The sequence below is a fragment of the Pan paniscus genome, chromosome 20 (genome assembly GCF_029289425.2).
Source record: "Pan paniscus chromosome 20, NHGRI_mPanPan1-v2.0_pri, whole genome shotgun sequence".
Classification (NCBI taxonomy): domain Eukaryota; kingdom Metazoa; phylum Chordata; class Mammalia; order Primates; family Hominidae; genus Pan; species Pan paniscus.
The window spans coordinates 27,908,547-27,927,474 of NC_073269.2; the positions used below are offsets into that span (position 1 = coordinate 27,908,547).

Genomic DNA, 18,928 nt, shown 5'->3' on the forward strand with positions numbered 1-18,928 from the left:
ATTTACAAATTACATGTGATAAGTGTGAATATCCAAAAAATATAAACAACTTTTAAAACGGAACAATAAAGTTAAATAACTTTATTTAGAAATAGACAAATAATTAAAATAAATTTTCATAAAAAAACACAAATAAAAAAACATTTGAAAGGACACACAAAATTACTAATTTGTAGAGAAATGCATTAAAACCACAATGAAAAACAAAATCCCCTCACACCCACTTAAATGGTCACTATCCATTTTTTAAAAACACCAAATCTCTTGATAATGCAATCAAAATGAAACCCTTGGCTGGGCACAGTGGTTCACACCTTTAATCCCAGCACTTTGGGAGGCCGTGGCAGGCAGATCACAAGGTCAGGAGTTCAAGACCAGCCTGCTTAACGTGGTGAAACCCTGTCTCTACTAAAAATACAAAAATTACCCAGGTGTGGTGACGTGTGCCTGTAATCCCAGCTAGTCAGGAGGCTGAGGCAGGAGAATCACTTGAACCCAGGAGGCAGAGGTTGGAGTGTGATAGGATCATGCCATTGCACTCCACCCTGGGCGACAGAGCAAGAATTTGTCTCAGAAAAAAAAACAACAACGCCCGGGAGGGAGGTGGGGGGCAGCCCCCACCCGGCCAGCCGCCCCGTCCGGGAGGGAGGTGGGGGGCAGCCCCCGCCCGGCCAGCCGCCCCGTCCGGGAGGGAGGTGGGGTGCGCCTCCGCCCAGCCGCTGCCCTGTCTGGGAGGTGGAGGGCGCCTCTGCCCGGCCGCCCCTTCTGGGAAGTGAGGAGCCCCTCTGCCCGGCCACCACCCCGTCTGGGAGGTGTAACCAACAGCTCATTGAGAACGGGCCATGATGACGATGGCGGTTTTGTTGAATAGAAAAGGGGGAAATGTGGGGAAAAGATAGAGAAATCAGATTGTTGCTGTGTCTGTGTAGAAAGAAGTACACATAGGAGACTCCATTTTGTTCTGTACTAAGAAAAATTCTTCTGCCTTGGGATGCTGTTAATCTGTAACCTTACCCCCAACCCCGTGCTCTCTGAAACGTGCTGTGTCCACTCAAGGTTAAATGGATTAAGGACAGTGCAAGATGTGCTTTGTGAAACAGATGCTTGAAGGCAGCATGCTCGTTAAGAGTCATCACTCCCTAATCTCAAGTACCCAGGGACACAAACACTGCGGAGGGCCGCAGGGTCCTCTGCCTAGGAAAACCAGAGACCTTTGTTCATTTGTTTATCTGCTGACCTTCCCTCCACTATTGTCCTATGACCCTGCCAAATCCCCTCTCCGAGAAACACCCAAGAATGATTTAAAAAAAAAAAAAAAGCAAAAAACAAACAAAGAAACAAACAAAACTTCTATTGATTGTTGGTGGAAAGCAGGATGCACCCATTATTTTATAATGTTATAAATGTACTTTAAATAAAATTATTATCAAATACAGCAATTCCATTTATGAATCTATATCTAAAATATGCATCATAGGACCCTGAAGACATATTTGATACAACGGAGTATTATTCAACCTTAAAAAAAAAACACAAAAAACTTGTCACATTTAAAGATACACTTTGAGATTATGTCAACTGAAATAAACTAGTAACGAAACGATAAATGTTATGATTTCACTAAGGTATATAAAATAGTCACACTCATAAAAACAGAAACTGGAAGGGTGTTTGTCAAGGGCTAGAGAGAGCATAAAATGGTCAAATGTTATTTAATGGGCATTGCATTTTAATTTTGCAAGATGTAAAATTTCTAGAAGTCTTTTGCATAACAATGTTAATATTAACAGGCCTGAAATATACAGTTTTGTTTAGTTTTTTGAGACAGGGTCTCAATCTGTCACACAAGCTTGAGTAGAGTGGCACATTATGGCTCACTGCAGCCTTACACTCCCAGGCTCAAATAATCCTGCCCCTCAATCTCTCAAGTAGCTGGGACCACAGGTACACACCATCATGCCTGGCTATTTCTTACATAAAAATGTTTGTAGAGAGGGTGTCTCCATATTTTGCCCAGGCTGGTCTCAAACTTTTGGGCTCAAGCAATCCTCCTGTCCTGGCCTCTCAAAATCCTGGTCTTACAGAAGTGAGCCACCACCATGCCTGGCCCTGACATGTACATTGAAATAGATTTAAGAAGGTAAATTATATGTTATGTGTTTTTACAACAATTATTTTAGAAAAAAACAGAAAAAGAATTATAAATTTTCTTGAAAATTACCTTCAAATCACAAAAACTTTTTTTCACACAAAGGAAATACATATTCATCATTAAACACATGGTGAAAATAATGCTATTTCAAAGGCTACTCACTTAGACAAGACAAAACCAACATTGAAAGCCACCAGCGGCAAGGTGGCTGACACCTGTAATCCCAGCACTTTGGGAGGCCAAGGCAGGCAGATCACCTGAGGTCAGGAGCTCAAGACCAGCCTAACCAACATGAGAGAAACCCTGTCTATACTAAAAGAAAAATACAAAATTAGCCAGGCATGGTGGTACATGCCTGATATCCCAGGTACATTAGAGGCTGAGGCAAGAGAATCACTTGAATCTGGGAGGTGGAGGTTGCAGTGAGCCAAGATCATGCATTGCACTCCAGCCTCAGCAACAAGAGCAAAACTCCATCTCAAAAACAAAAAAGAAAAAAAAATGAGATAAGAAACAATATATACAAGACAAGCTATAACCAAAATTGGGGTCATATTTGTAGACATAAAAACACACATATATAATCTGATTGTGATAGACATATGGCTCATTTATCTTTTAATTAAATCCCACACTGTATACAAACAGAATTGCAAATTGTCTAAAATTATAATACATAAGTAAAACCAAAAAACAATAAACTGATATTAAGGAACTTACACTAAAAAACACACTAATGTAGAACTGCAAGAAAATAATGAAAGAAATGTTTACTCATAAAATCTAGTTGGCAACATTAATGTACGTTAACAAATAATTTGTCTAGAAAACGGCAATGTTTGACTAACTGTGCAGTCATGGAAGGCAGGCACTTTAAATTACTGGTATCTATTGTATGGCAATAAAATCCCAGAGAAAATGTAGTACAATCATAAATAGGAGATGCTAATGAGAAACTTAATAGATAAGCATTTAAAAGAAACTAGTGTCAATTTTTATGTTTTAAATATGTGCTATTTTTACACAAAAAATTACTGTAATTCAAGTTTAGAACCAACTATAGCCTTAAATTGCTAAATTATGTATATATTTAGCAAAATATGGTTAGAGCTTCATGTATAAAACAAATATTTGAGGAATACATTATGTTATTATTTAGTTACAGGCTGACAAAAGTAGCTGAAAATTCTGTAATTCCTATTTGTCTGCCTGTATACTAATTACCTAACTCACACACAACATGTACATTCTAGTATATTGTCCTAAATGTCTGAATCCAAAACTACAGACAAATTTGAAGTAGAAAATAAAAATAAAAATTTATATGGAGAGTGACATTAATAAGCTAAAAAAAAAAAGATGCCCTATTTGCTTATCTCCTGACAGCAAGAAAATGTGGCAGCCATTCCTGACAAAAATGCGTTTGTGAGAGAACCAGGCATCATGGTTCACACCTGTAATGACAGCTACACGGCACATTAAAGTTGGAGAACTGCTTCCGGTCAAAATATTAAGACCTGCCTGGGTTATGTTGCAAGACCCCATCTCAAAAATAAGTGCCTTTAAGAGAGCTCTGAGATCCAGGAAGGGAGTTATGAAACTCTGCTGAAGCCCAAGACTGAAGGTAATCCTTTTTAGAAGGCAAGCCTCATTCAGGCAGCAAACTACAGGACTACTGTTTTTGGCTACAGACAAGAAAATGTTCCACTTAACTTGGTTCCACTGAGAATTTTGAACTGTACTCTGTAACCATCCCAAACTCTTCCCAGCTACAGACTTGGGGAGGTTCTGCCATTCCAGAGGCCTGGAGGAAGACACCCATTTATAGCCATGCAGCAGGCCTGCAGACTTTGGCCTTTACTGTGGTCCCTGAAGCAGGTCTATGATTCAGTTCCAGCTCTCTGAGCCACAGTTCATGGCCGGTTCTGCCTATGTAGAAACCCAAAGTAACCTGGGAAAATCCTCTCTTGTACTCGATGAAAGCCATGCTCATCCACATCCTCATATAAAGCCCACCATATGCAGACCTGACTGCAGAAACCTGCCCTTGGGTCTGCCCTGCAGAGCAAAGTCCTGAAGGATATTCACTCTGTCCAAAAATTAAATGAGAATTATAACTATCCAAGCCCCTTTTAACAACACAACTAAAGGTGGACCCTTGTGCAAACCCAGCAGACTTAAGACCAAGCTACAACCCTTCTTCACTACAAACCCAGATGACATTCTATCACTCTGAGGACCCAACAAAAATAGATTTTTACTTTCTGAAACCAGTCTATAAATACTTGAACAAGTGTTTGCTCCTTCTTTACAGTCACCGATGCAAAACTATTGTTTCTTATTGTCAATGCTTCTATTTTAACATAGCACTCAAAGTATGTGGAAGACGAAACAGTCAAAAGAAAAATTTAAAGTCATTGAAATTGAAGACCAGTAAGTAAAATGTTGCTTTTTGTAAATCATGTAATCTTATATATAAATATATATATAAATAAACAGTACTTTAAAACCTGTTTAAACTAATGAATACACTCAGTTAATTAGCAAAATGTAAAATGCAAAAAATTAGCAAAATGTAAAATTAGCAAAATGCACTCTTTTGTATGCCATGAACAGTACTCTAGCTGTCACTGTAAACTTGAAGAAAGATCATTGAAGGGAAAGTAGAATTCTTAGAGATTTTATAAGCATTAACAGAAGTGATAGCATAATTTAAAAAAAAAATTCAGGCTTCCCAGAAACTATTTCCTTTGGAACACAGCTTCTCAGATCACTTTAAAGACCTGCTTTCTTCTTGACTTTGGGCCTCTCATCCTTGTCGTCTGTTGTATTCACTCTCACCTACCTGTGGGTTCATCCACCATCTCATGTTGCTTCATATTCCAGGGCTCTTTTCCTTGCTCCAGACAAGTAATCAGGTCTGGCTTAGAGACAGCAATACCTGTTTTATTAAAAATAACTAACATGAGTCTTGCTCATATTCTCCACCTGCCAACTTAGTAATGTGCTCAGTAAAGAGCATATAATAGAATATTCTAATAAATTGTCCCAATATACTAATTTGTAACAGAAATGTTTAAATATTTAGAAGACATTTTAATTTTATAGGTTCTTAATTTTACTGCTTGGTACTACTGTATCAAAAACTGGTGATGGCAATTAGATTTTAAGGTGTGAGTAACAGTATTTTATGCCACAAAACTTCTGAAATTACCACTAATCTAAAGTGAAGGACACAGATCAGCTCAGGAATGTGGAAAGTTCAGGTCAAGATGAAACATCTTGAGGAAATTCTTTTCTAAACAAACAAATCCCCAGGATTTTCTTGAAAACAGAAATCTGAAAGCATAAATTTCCAGAAAACATTCTACAAAACAGAAATGAAGCCTGTAATCCCAGAACTCTGGGAGGCCAAGGCGGGCAGATCATGAGGTCAGGAGATTGAGACCATCCTGTCTAACACAGTGAAACCCCGTCTCTACTAAAAATACCAAAAAAAAAAAAAAAAAAAAAAAAAAAAATTAGCCGGGCATGGTGGTGGGCGCCTGTAGTCCCAGTTACTCGGGAGGCTGAGTCAGGAGAATGGTGTGAACCTGGGAGGCAGAGCTTGCAATGAGCCAAGATCTCGCCACTGCACTCCAGTCTGGGCAACAGAGCAAGACTCTGTCTCAAAAAAAAAAAAAAAAAAAAAAGAAAAGAAAAGAAGTAAAACCATTAGTTTATATTAGAAACTTAGTATTAAAGTTTTCCTTACCCAGGAAGGCCAGGTTTCTGTAGTTCTCTAACATCACATTCCTATATAAATTCTGCTGTGCAGTGTCCAGACATTGCCACTCCTCCGGAGAGAATTCTATGGCCACATCCCTAAATGTCAACAGTCCCTGCAAAACACACACAAACACACATATTTACAAAGTGGCTATGGGCAGAATTTTTCATTTGACTCAAGGTAAAATCAGAAAGTGACTAGAACTGGTTCTGACTTATAAGAGTGGCTGAAATTATCCAATAAAATAATTGTCAACACACAAACGTTTTGTAATGTATTCTCTAACTCTGAGAAAAGACAGTGGCATAATACCCACAATATCAGTGTATATATGATACTTGTCTAGATGATAAAGTGTAAAATTGAGGGCATAAATATTAACAAGTACATTTTTGAGTGTTATATTTACATAATACAGAATGACTTGTGTATTTTTTTCAGGTGAAAAAGGCATAGTTGTTATATATTTCAGACACAATAGACATGTTGAGTTAGAAGGTACCACTCAAAAATTTTTTTTTTTTTTTTGAGACAGAGTCTCACTCTGTTGCCCAGGCTGGAGTGCAGTGGCGCAATCTCAGCTCACTGCAAGCTCCGCCTCCCGGGTTCCATGATTCTCCTGCCTCAGCCTCCCGAGTAGCTGGGACTACAGGTGCCCACCACCACGCCCGGCTAATTTTTTGTATTTTTAGTAGAGACGGGGTTTCACTGTGCTAGCCAGGATGGTCTCGATCTCCTGACCTCGTGATCCTCCCGCCTCGGCCTCCCAAAGTGCTGGGATTACAGGCATGAGCCACCATGCCTGGCCAGTACCACTCAAATTTTAATGTGTATGATAAACTAGACATCTTGTTAATGCAGATTATTTTTTCAGGAGATCTGAAATAAAGTCTGAATTACTGAATTTCTAAAAAGTTCACTAGTAATGCCAATGTTTTGACCCCAAAAGACTATTCTGTCAAACATCCTGTAAGTGGAACAGCCTGTGTTTTTTTCAGTTTTTCTGGCCTGTAAACAAAGATGAGAGCTTTCATTTACCAAAAAAAGATCAATGCAAAGAAAACCTAAAAAAAAGGGCAGCTGCCAGATTAAATGTGATGTTTTATGCACATCACCTGCATAAAGATACTTAATGATGAAGAGAAAAATAACTCTGTAGTGAAAAAATCTGTAAGAGAGCTTATTAAGCAAGTGAGTTATTAATACCAATTGCACTAGGACAAGTTTCTATAGTATGCTGATGCACCATATTGCCCCCACTAAAGTAAATTACAGTCTCAATTTAACCATAAGAAAATATCAGTTGCATGGAAAGTTCAAGGTACAGGTATCTTCCGTGTTCTACAATTTTTAATAGTGATTTTAAGTACTTTCTTTAACACCCTAATAAGCAGCTATATCCTGATAATTTTTTCCAAACTTTCTGGGTAATAAATGCCATCCTGTTTAAATGAGCACTTTCTTAATCCTGTAATGCACAGAGATAACAAAAAAACAGAACCTCAACATTATATGTTCTCCATCTTTACTAAGAATCCCAGGTTTTCTCCATAGAAATAGATTATCCATACCTTTCCATGTTCAACAGCCACAAAGAGAACATTTTTAATATTGCAGATCACAAATTCATGGTGAGAATTCTGCATGGCATATAAGAAGCCATCATGCAGAGAAGGCTCTGGTAGATAGAAAAGAAATATTTTCAGAGATCCTTGACTATCATAAGTTTTTTTTTCTTTTTTTTTTTGAGACGGAGTTTTGCTCTTGTTGTTGCCCAGGCTGGAGTGGAATGGCACGATCTCGGCTCACCACAAGCTCTGCCTCCCGGGTTCAAGCAATTCTCCTGCCTCAGCCTCCCGAGTAGCTGTGATTACAGGCATGCATCACCACACCCAGCTAATTTTGTATTTTTCGTAGAGACAGGGTTTCTCCATGTTGGTCACGCTGGTCTCGAACTGCCAACCTCAGGTGATCTGCCCGCCTCGGCCTCCCAAAGTGCTGGGATTACAGACGTGAGCCACCACGCCTGGCCTGTCATAAGCATTTTTAAAAGTAGTTAAGACAAACTCATTAGGGAGAAAAAATACAGGTACAGAAGTAAAAATTTGCAAGTACTAAATGCGTGGCATTCCACGAGGCAGAGTGGACACAGCTCTTGATCTGAGACATGTTTAGCTGAAAAAAAGCCATTTTTTCTCTTTCTCCTCCTCCTCTCAAATTCTTTCTCAGATGAGATTTTCTGGACTAATTATGTCTGCATTTTGAGAATTTGCCTTTAATAATTTGAGCACATGTTTACCTATTACCACCACACCCAAAGGCAGAAGGCCCAAGACACAAAAACTCTACCCATTTCTGTCCTGAATAACAGAAAAGATTCAGAACAATGAGCTGCTCCACCCAGATAAAAATATAAGTTTCTCTTTTTTTTTTTTGTCCTCAGGTGCCCTCCCCTGCTACGGACATCAGCAATTTCTGCTACAGTAATACAAATATTGGCCACACTGTCCTGTCCTTACCAAATCCAAATAGAACAGGTTCCTGGACCACCCTTTAGTGCAAAGGTGGAACTTAACTCTCATGAATGTATCTTAAACTTCTCATACTTGATTCTGGCACCTTAGAGTCACAGGAGACACTTAATTAAAACAAATAGATGCTATCTTCAGAACATTAAACAGAAACTGTGAAAAGGGCACAAGAGAGTTCTGTGAATTGGCCATGTGCTTCTAATTAGAAGCCTGAGCTTATAACCACTTACCTAAGCATTGCCACTCAAGCTTTAATTAGCTTATAAATCACTTGGTAAACTTGGCCCCACTCTACGTAATGTGATTCTGCAGGTTTGGAAATGGTCCATAAATGGGTGTTCTAAACAAGTCCCCTGTCAGTGCTGATGTCACTCTCTCTGGTCTCATTATTAGCATTTGTTAGAAAAATGAGGCACAGCACACAGTCCCTTACACTTAGCACTCCTGTCACAACACAAATACTTCTGATACAAATGAAGACAACCATTCTCTATCTTAAAGTATACTACTTGCTGGCTCTTTAAAGTTCACAAAGAAAACAGAAAACAGCAATTTCTGAGTAAGTCTGCATTTGGAAAACAACATGTGCACATGTACTAATGCAATGTTTATTAAGCAGGTACTATGTAATCAACAGGATGTTACAGAGCACTGTGATAATTCATTATTTGATTTAATTCTAATAACACCCTGTGAGTTGATACTAAGTGTTGAATAATCCCAAGGATTTAGAATAAGGATCCAGCATTTTTATTTCTTCTTCTGTTTTTCTGTCACTAATTTTTTAAAAAAAATGCATAGAATAAAATCTAAATATAGACAGATGAGAGGGATACAGATAGAGTGTAATGTAATTTAGATGAATTATTATGTTTATATTTACTATTTTGTGACTTGTGAATCAATTACTGTATCTGCAGGAACAGAAAACAAGTTGCTAAATGGAATGTCTCTGTAAACACTGGTTTTAATATAAAATTATTAAATTAAGACCCTATAATACATGTTATTTTTCCATTTATCTGCTATTGGGTTTCAGAAAATTGTGAGCACCAACTCTAAAAAGGCAACAGGATTCATCACCCAAAACTCTGATCTCTTCTAGTTAGTTCTGCGAGGCAAAACTCCAGGGTAGGGCAAGACTTAAATAAGGCCTTCAAAAAGGGTGAATCTAAACAGGGCTGAAGCAGGGTGTAGAGTTGATGTAAAATTCTGTTCTTTATGCCACTGGGGAGTATTTTTAGTTCCATTTCTTTTTTTAAACTTAGCTAAAAAACAAAAACAAAAACAGAAACTTAAATCTCAGAGTTTGTGTAATTTTAATCTTTTTTAGCCCCACTGCCCTTTCAATTTTATATCACATACTAATAAGCAATTTAAACAAATCCCTTAAGGTTTTCTAGAATAATTTTTTAGATGATAAATAAGTATTCTTAGCAGGGCATAAAAAATACAAATAATAACTTTTTTGTTTATTAATATATGTTCAGGTGTAGACATCACAAGTCACAAAAATATAAAGAAAACGGCCCAAATAAAGCCCATATTTTTGCACACATCTATTTATTGTACCCAACCTTTTGATGCATAATTAAACCACTTATCCAGTTGCTAGTCTAGACTAAAAGTTCTTGCATGGTAGGGACCATGACTGCTTCATCTATTTTTCTAATGACTATATGAATTGGAAGCAATTAGTTTATTTGTTTGAGTCTCCAGACCTCCTCATCATTTTTCACTCAAGTACCAGGGAACTAGAGAAACTCTCACCTGGGTACCAACCAAAGACATCTCTTGTATGAGGGGAGGAGCAAACACAGGATGACTAATTTCTTTTACACTAAGATAGAAGCAAAATTAACCACTCTAGTCAGCCTGACACAATTCTGTTCTGGAGATTCTCAAATGTCTCAAAGATACCTAGGTGACTGTGAGAGCATTTCCAGTGACCCCGGGCTGATGGTCCAATAATAAGCCAGCAAGAGAGACTCAGGCTGATTCTAAATAGAAAATGAAACTACCAAATAGGCAGAGACACAATTCTGCCTGCATATTTAGGTGACAGCACACATTTTACAGCGTAACTGTGAGTTGACTGGAAGCCTGAGAGGGAAAGTCCCCTCTAGAGTAGAGCTTGGTTGGCACCTTATGTGTTTATATTATGTCTGGTAATTCTACACAGTGTTTGGGAAATATAATTTTTATTAATTCTCTTCAGCACCAGAGAAACCACAGTAATAGAACAGAAAGAAAACTGTCTCATTACACAATTAAGTCTGAATGTCACATGCATTACAATCCATCTGCTTAAGAGATTGAAAAGAAATAAAGACGGTTACCGTAATTAGTTCACAAGTAGAAGAATTTACAGCGCCATGTCATAGGTAGTTCATCCTAAATTCACCTGGTCATTGGGGAGGTCATCCATGTATGCTAATTGGTTATATTCAATGACAAAATAAGCTTTTCACATCTTCATGGCAGAAGGTAGTTTTGCAACTTGAAGCCAGGTGCCTGCTTAAGGTAGACTTTCACTCTTCTACAAAAGTGGTTGAATAGGGTGCTATCTTTTTGGCTACTTGCATTTTAAAGCACTGGCTCTCTACTCCCTGAGGACTTGACTAGTGCACTCCTGCTTCCCCTCTTCTGGTGGCCAGTGTCCTCTTTTGTTTCCTACCATCTGCCACTGTGGTACAGCCCACAGCACAGGGCTCACAGCTGGCAGCTCACATCTTAGATGAACAACAATTGCCACAGCAGCACTTTAGTGTCACATCAAAGAGTGAAGTCTGGCCGGGTGTGGTGGCTCATGCCTGTAATCCCAGCACTTTAGGAGGCTGAGGTGGGGCAGATCATGAGGTCAGGAGTTCAAGAGCAGCCTGGTCAACATGGTGAAGCCCCATCTCCACTAAAAATAAAAATAAAAAATTTGCTGGGCATGGTGGTGGGCACCTGTAATCCAAGCACTCAGGAGGCTGAGGAAGGAGAATCCCTTGAGCCCAGAAGGCGGAGGTTGCAGTGAGCCGAGATTGCACCATTGCACTCTGGCCTGGGCAATGGGGGGAAAATCCGTCTCAAAAAAAAAAAAAAAAAAAAAAAAAAAAGAGTGAAGCCTGAGCTGCAGAAGGAGAGCTTGCAGGCCTCCCGGGTAGAATCGCACCTTCACAATAATGGGAATGCGAGCATTATCTAAGCCACAGTTTCTATTTATAATGGTGACATGGAAAATATACTGCTGGGTTTCCAGCATGCATCCAGATAGAGATAGCTCTAAGAGTTCTCACTGTGACAGCCCACGTCTTTCACAGACATTATGGGATACTAATAGGGTTTCTAAAACAGATACACAAAGCATTAGAAAGAAAAACAGCTCTCATTCCGAGAAAGATTATATTGAGAGAAAAAAACAAGTTAAAAGCGTCTTAAGAAAAAACTGAGATTACATATAAGATTGATCAAGTCAGCCAGAAAATATTCCTCTAAAAATAATTTCTCTCTAAATATCCAAAGTGCATAGCTACTCACAGCATGAGAAACATGAGTGTTATGAAGAAAGGGCACATTATCAGCAGAATTTTAGAAGATTTTTTTCTATCTCTGCTGCTCTCTAATCTGCTGCCCATTAAATGTGGAATCTATATAGAAATATATCTGACAACTACCACCAGCACTTTTTGATAAAAAAATTAAAACCTGACTGTGTTAATATAATGGAATATATGTGAGCCTGCAACATAACTAACTAAACAGCTATACAGTTTTGGGGTGGCCAAATCACCTGCCTTTATTTGTCCTGTAATAGCAGCATTCCAATTTCTGAAATGAAAGCCACTAAAATTATACTTACCTATAACTATCCCTATTGGTTAAATTAATAAGCATATCAGACTAATATCTACTGTAACGATTTGGTAATACATTTTCTTTGGATATTAGATATAAATATGTAATTATGAATAATTTTAATATACTACTCATAATGTATGTAGGATTTTAAAAAATTTTCTGCAACTATAATTCAGTTGAAAAACTACATTTCAAAACTATGAATCACAATATTAAAACAACTATTTAAGGAATTCATTCAAAGTAAATATTGTGGCTTTATATTCATACTCTTGCAGAAAATACTATTGGATGTATATGAATGCAGGTTGTCTACAAACATTATACATTACTATGCTAATTGTACTGAATAAATAGAAACAAAGGTATGACAACACACTCCACTTTTCAGTTTATAAACTGAACTCTTTTTTTCTTTCTCTTTTTTTTTTTTTTTTTGAGACTGAGTTTTGCTCTCATTGCCCAGGCTGGAGTGCAACGGCATGATCTCGGCTCACCTCAACCTCCACCTCCTGGGTTCAAGTGATTCTCCTGCCTCAATCTCCCGAGTAACTGGATTACAGGCATGCGCCACCATGCTCAGCTAATTTTGTATTTTTAGTAGAGACAAGATTACTCCATGTTGGTCAGGCTGGTCTATAACTCCCAACCTCAGGTGATCCGCCCGACTTGGCCTCCCAAAGTGCTGGGATTACCAGCATGAGCCACCACGCCCAGCCATAAACTGAACTCTTTTTTCTTTTGTAGTATAAATACTTTAGCCTGCAAATAATCATCATGGATAATCAGGTTTCTGTCAAACAACTTACTCAGTATCTTTTAGTCTTTATAATTCTTTATTGCTAAATTTAACCCTATTTTTATGCTCAACTTTTGTGTGCTTTTAGAATGAGCAAGACTGAACAAATCTGTGTCAACTTTAAAAGACTAAAAATTGTAAGAACAATCTTTTGCCAAAGCAAAAACGAAGCAATTAATCTCGGGTCCCAGATAAAGACAATCCTGAGACAAAAAAAAAAAAAAAAAAAATAACAAAAGGTTTATTCAGCTGTTATTTGATTTACATATATTTCAAAAAAAGGGAGATAAAAATATATACGTAATCTAAATGTTATAAGAAAAGAGATTTTAGTAAGATATTTTCTTACTTTTATGTAGACTAATTAAGCCTCTTATTTCTAATTTATATTTTCTTTTACAACAGCCAGGTCTCTAAACATGTTCTTGAACTCCTGGACATCTAAATTTTGCACACTGTGTGCACATGAAAGAATGTTTATGGAAGAAAAAACAGAAGAGAGAAAGGTGTTACATAAAATTCATAGGTTCAGATGAATAAAGCATGTTCTCAGAGACCTATGAAGAGATTTAGATTCAGACACAATAATAGTGGGAGATTACAACATCCCACAGGCACTAGTAGACAGATAATTGAAGAAGAAAATTAACAAAATATGAGAACCTAAACTCAACACTTGACCAAATATTCCTAATAGGTATCTACAGAACTCTTCATCTAAAAATAACATACATTCTTCTCATCGCCACGTGGCACATACTGACCACACAATCAGAAATAAAAAATCCTCAGGAAATTCAAAAATCTCAAAATTATACAAACCAAACACACAGAGATATGACCACTGACCCCACAAAAATATTTTGAAGTCTATTATGAACACCTCTGTGCACAAGAAAATCTAGAAAAAATGAAAAAAATTATTAAGGAATACATCCTTCCAAGAATGAACAAAAAAGAAATCAAAGCCCTAAACAGATGAACAAGAAGCTCAAAAACTGAACTGTAATAAATAGCCTACCAACCAAACAAAGCCAAGGACCAGACATTCACAGGTGGACCAGACGTACAAAAAAGTGCTGGTATTATTTCTACTAAAACTATTTTAAGAAATTAAGAAAAAGTAACTTCTCTCCAACTCATTATATAAGAACAGCATTATTCTGATACCAAAACCTGGCAGAGATAAAACAAACCAATAAAATTCAGGCCAGTATCTTTGAACACTGATACAAAAATCTTCAACAAAATCATGACAAAATCCAGCAGCATATCCAAAAGCTAACCCACTATGAGCAAGTAGAATTTATTTTGGGAATGCAAGGTTGGTTCAACATACACAAATTAATAAATGTGATTGATCACATAAAAAGAACTACTAAAGACAGAAACCACAAGATTACCTCAGTAGATGCAGAAAAAGCTTTTGGTAAATTTTAACATCTTTCATGTTAAAAATACTCAACAACCTAGGCATTGAAGGTACATGCTTTAAAATAAGTTATCTATGACAAACCCTCAGCCCCAATATACTGAATAAACAAAACCTGGAAGCGGATGGGTACAGTGGTTCAGTCCTGTAATTTCAGCAATTTGGCAGGCCAAGGCAGGTGGATCGCCTGAGGTCAGGAGTTTGAGATCAACCTGGCTGACATAGCAAAACCCCATCTCTACTAAAAATGCAAAAATTAGCCAGGTGTGGTGGCGGGTGCCTGTAATCCCAGCTACTCAAGAGGCCGAGGAAGGAGAATCGCTTGAACCCAGAAGGCAGAGGCTGCAGTTGGCCGAGACTGTGCCCCTGCACTCCAGCATGAGAGACAAAGGGAGACTATCTCAAAAAGAAAAAAAAAAAGCTTGAAATATTCCTCCTTGAAAACTGGCCAAAGGCAAAAGATGCCTTCTCTTAACACTACTATTCAACATAAAATTGGAAGTCCTGGTCAGAGCAATCAGGCAAAAGATAAAAATAAAAGGCATTTGGCTGGATGCAGTGGCTCACACCTGTAATCCCAGCACTCTGGGAGGCCAAGGCGGGTGGACCATGAGGTCAGGAGTTCGAGACTAGCCTGACCAACATGGTGAAACCCTGTCTCTACTAAAAATACCAAAATTAGCCGAGCGTGGTGTCACGTGCCTGTAATTTCAGCTACTCACGAGGCTGAGACAGGAGAATCGCTTGAACCTAGGAGGCAGAGGTTGCAGTTAGCGAGATCGTGCCACTACCCTCCAGCCTGGGCAACAAAGCAAAACTCCATCTAAAAAAAAATTAAAATTAAAATTAAAGGCGTTTAAACAGGAACAGAGGAGGTCAAACTATCCCTGTTTGCAGACAACAGGTTTCCACATCAGGAAAACCGTAGAGACTTGGCAGAATAGCTCTTTAAACTTACAAATAACTTCAGTATAATTTCAGGATACAGCCCTCCGCGCCCAACCAATCCCGGGCTGCAAGGGACCTGGGGAGCTGCAGCCTGGCCAGGGCAGTGCACTCAGGTGGCCTCGCTTCCCTGCAGGTCACCGCCCACCACGCCGGAACCGCGCACAGCTAGAGCCACTTCTGAAGCCACTTGAGAAAAATGTGACAGTTCCTAACGAAAAAGATTCTTCAGAAACATATACCATCTGTGAAAAAAGTTGCCCTTTCTTCCGCTTGCAAAACAGACATTCTCAAATTCCAAAATGCCAGCCAAGGCCCCAATTTACCTGAAAGCAGCCAATAACAAGAAAGGAAAGAAATTTAAACTGAGACATTCTGTCTCCCGATATCATCAGTCCCCCTCTTGGAGACTTTTGCCATACCATCCAAATCGGCAAAGAGGGCCAAGCATGACGTCTTTGGAGATATTTCCTTTCTTCAAGGGAACAATGAGCTTTTACCTGGAAACTAGGAGAAAGCACACCTGGGTCAGCTCCCCGGGCATAGTAAGTTCTTCCGGGCCAACAGCACCTCAGACTCTGTGTTCACAGAAACACCCTCCTCAGTGGTCAAAAATACCATCTCCCTCACGATCACTGGAGGGTCCCAAGCTCTCATGTTGCTCTTATTGTCACCGGTGAACTTTAATTCCAAACAGGAGTCCTTTCGGCCAGCAAAGTTGCCAAGGCTTAGCTGCGAGCCCGTCATGGAGGAAAAAGGTCAGGAGAAAAGCAGTCTGTTGGAGAACGGGACAGTCCACCAGGGAGACACCTCATGGGGCTCCAGCGGTTCCGCATCTCAGTCCAGACAGGGCAGGGACAGTCACTCCTCCAACCTGTCCGAACAGTACCCCGAATGGCCAGCCGAAGACATGTTTCACCATCCCGCGTCATGCAAGCTCATCAAGGGAAAGACTAAGTCAGAGGAGTCCCTCTCTGATCTTACAGGTTCCCTCCTCCCCCTGCAGCTTGATATTGGGCCCTCACTTTTGGATGAGGGGCTGAATGTCATGGAAAAAAATAAGTAACAGGATGCCAACTTATTTCCTTTGGGGTAGAAGGTACAAAAACAAACTAAACTAACTGCAGTTGAACAGAAGGGCTTCTGAAGCTGTATTTGCAGTTTTGTGATGGGTTTTCTAAAATAATATTCTTATAAAGCATTTTTATTTTTTACCTGTTATAGCTTGTTTGCAAAAACAATTTAGAAAAAAAAAAAAATCCTGTCTTGGCAAAACGAGGAAATCTGTCAGTCAGAACCCATTTTCAGCAGGCATTGGTGATGTTTGGCTCACATATTGTTTGCAGACACACAAGAAATCTAGCTTGGCCAGGATTGGCACTAGCTACAAAGGGCTGGGCGAGTCACATTAGAAATTTACAGAACTTTACAGCACTCCAACATTTTCTGAGCAAGAGGAAGTAAAAACATATTTAACACCTCAGCCTTTTTTCTAGACTCTTTTCTATATATTGCTTGGGCTCACCATAGAGAATTCTCCAGTGTTAAAACTTTTCTGTTTTCACATTTGAACTTTACGGGTTTTGGAGATTTTCTTGTAGTTCTTATATATCCCTGTATATTATATCTATATTGCAAAATTTTAACTGTCAGCTACATGTTGGTAAGATACAGGCAAAGTACTACTGTAACTAAGTTATTTTTAAAGTTAAAGTAAAAATATATTTTTACATGCCTTTGGAAAAAAATAATTTTAGGATACAAAATAAATGGACAAAAATTCGTAGCATCCCTGTGAATCAACAACATCCAAGCCAAATGTGATCATAAACATAATCCCATTCACAATTGCTGCAAAAATAATAAAATATCTAAGAATACAGCTAACCAGGAAGGTGAAAGATCTCTATAAGAATTACAAAACAATGCTTAAAGAAGTCAGAAATGGCACAAATGGAAAACAACTTTATGCTCATAAATAGAAAAAATCAATATCCTAAAAGTGATCATACTGTCCTCCAAAATTTACAGATTTAATGCTGTTCGATATCAAATTACCAAAATATTTTTAACAGAATGAAAAAAAAACTGTTGTAAAACTCATATAAAACCAAAAAAGAGTCTGAATAGCCAAAGTAAACATAAGCAAAACAACGAAGCTGAAGGCATTACATTACCTGTTTTCAAATTATACTGCAAAGCTACAGTAAACAAAGCAACATGGAACTGGTACAGAAACAAACTCATAGATGAATGTAACAGAATAGGGAGCCCAGAAATAATGTCACACACCTACAACCATCTGATCTTCACCAAAAGTAACAATAGAAATGTGGAAAGAATTCCCTATTTAATAAATGGTTGTGGAATAACCAGCTAGCACTATGGAGAAGACTAAAACTGGACCCCTTTATTACACCATACACAAAAATCAACTCAAGATTAATTAAAGACTGAAATGTTAATTTTAAAATGATAAAAAACCCTGGAAGATAACCAAAGAAATACCATTCTAGACACAGAAACTGGCAGAGATTTCATGATGAAAATACCAAAAGCAATTACAACAAAAGTAAAAATTGACAAATTGGACCTAATTAAACTAAAAATCTCCTTCAAAGAAAAGGAAACTATCAACACAGTAAACAGACAACCTACGGAATAATAGAAAATATTTGCAAACTATGCTTCTGACAAAAGTCTAATATCCAGAATCCATAAGGAACTTAAACAAGTTTATAAGAAAAAAAATACCTCATTAAAAAGTAGACAAGAAACATGAAAAAGATGCTTTTCGAAAGAAGACAAACATTTGGCTAACAAGCATGCAATAAAATGCTCATCAATAATCATTAGAGAAATGCCAAGAAAAACCATGAGATACCATCCACACCAGTGAGAACAGCTATTAAAATGTCAAAAAATAGATACTGTCAAGGTTTCAGAGAAAAGGGAATACTTATACATTGCTGTTAACAGTGTACATTAATTCAACCATTGTAAAAAGCGGTGTGGCAATTCCTCACAGAACTAAAAACAATTACCATTTCACCAAGCAACCTCATCACTGGGTATATACCCAAAGAAATACAAATTATTCTCTCATAAAGACACATGCACAAGGGTGTTCACTGCAGCACTATTCACAATAGCAAAGACATGGAATCAACTTGAATGCCTATCAATGGTAGACTGAATAAAGAAAATATGGTATGATCAGGCACAATGGCTCATGCCTGTAATCCCAGCACTTTGAGAGGCCAAGGCAGGTGGATTGCCTGAGCTCAGGAGTTTGAGACCAGCCTGCGCAATATGGGAAAATCCCATCTATAAAAATGCATCTCTAAAAAAAATACAATAAGAAAAATTAGTTAGGCATGGTGGCACACACCTGTGGCCCCAGCTACTTGGAAGGCTGAGGAACAAGAGTATTGCTTGGCCCACCACGATGGCT

The 18,928-nt window shown here is 38.2% G+C and overlaps 1 protein-coding gene and 1 pseudogene across 18 annotated transcripts in view; one reads left to right on the forward strand and one right to left on the reverse strand.

Annotated features, from left to right (window-relative positions):
* Nucleotides 1-18,928, reverse strand: part of ZNF91 (zinc finger protein 91) — a 101,767-nt gene that overhangs the window by 75,255 nt on the left and 7,584 nt on the right. For 14 of the 18 annotated variants that reach the window (XM_063600086.1, XM_063600082.1, XM_063600084.1 and 11 more), the window contains exon 2: nucleotides 4,998-5,093. In XM_063600086.1, coding sequence (XP_063456156.1) covers nucleotides 4,998-5,093 — 96 coding nt within the window. Of the gene's footprint in view, nucleotides 1-4,997; nucleotides 5,094-5,906; nucleotides 6,034-18,928 lie in introns of all 18 variants that reach the window. The other 4 variants (XM_063600090.1, XM_063600087.1, XM_063600088.1 and 1 more) reach the window with 1 other exon arrangement.
* On the forward strand, nucleotides 6,993-17,979 carry LOC100988114 (cdc42 effector protein 3-like; annotated as a pseudogene).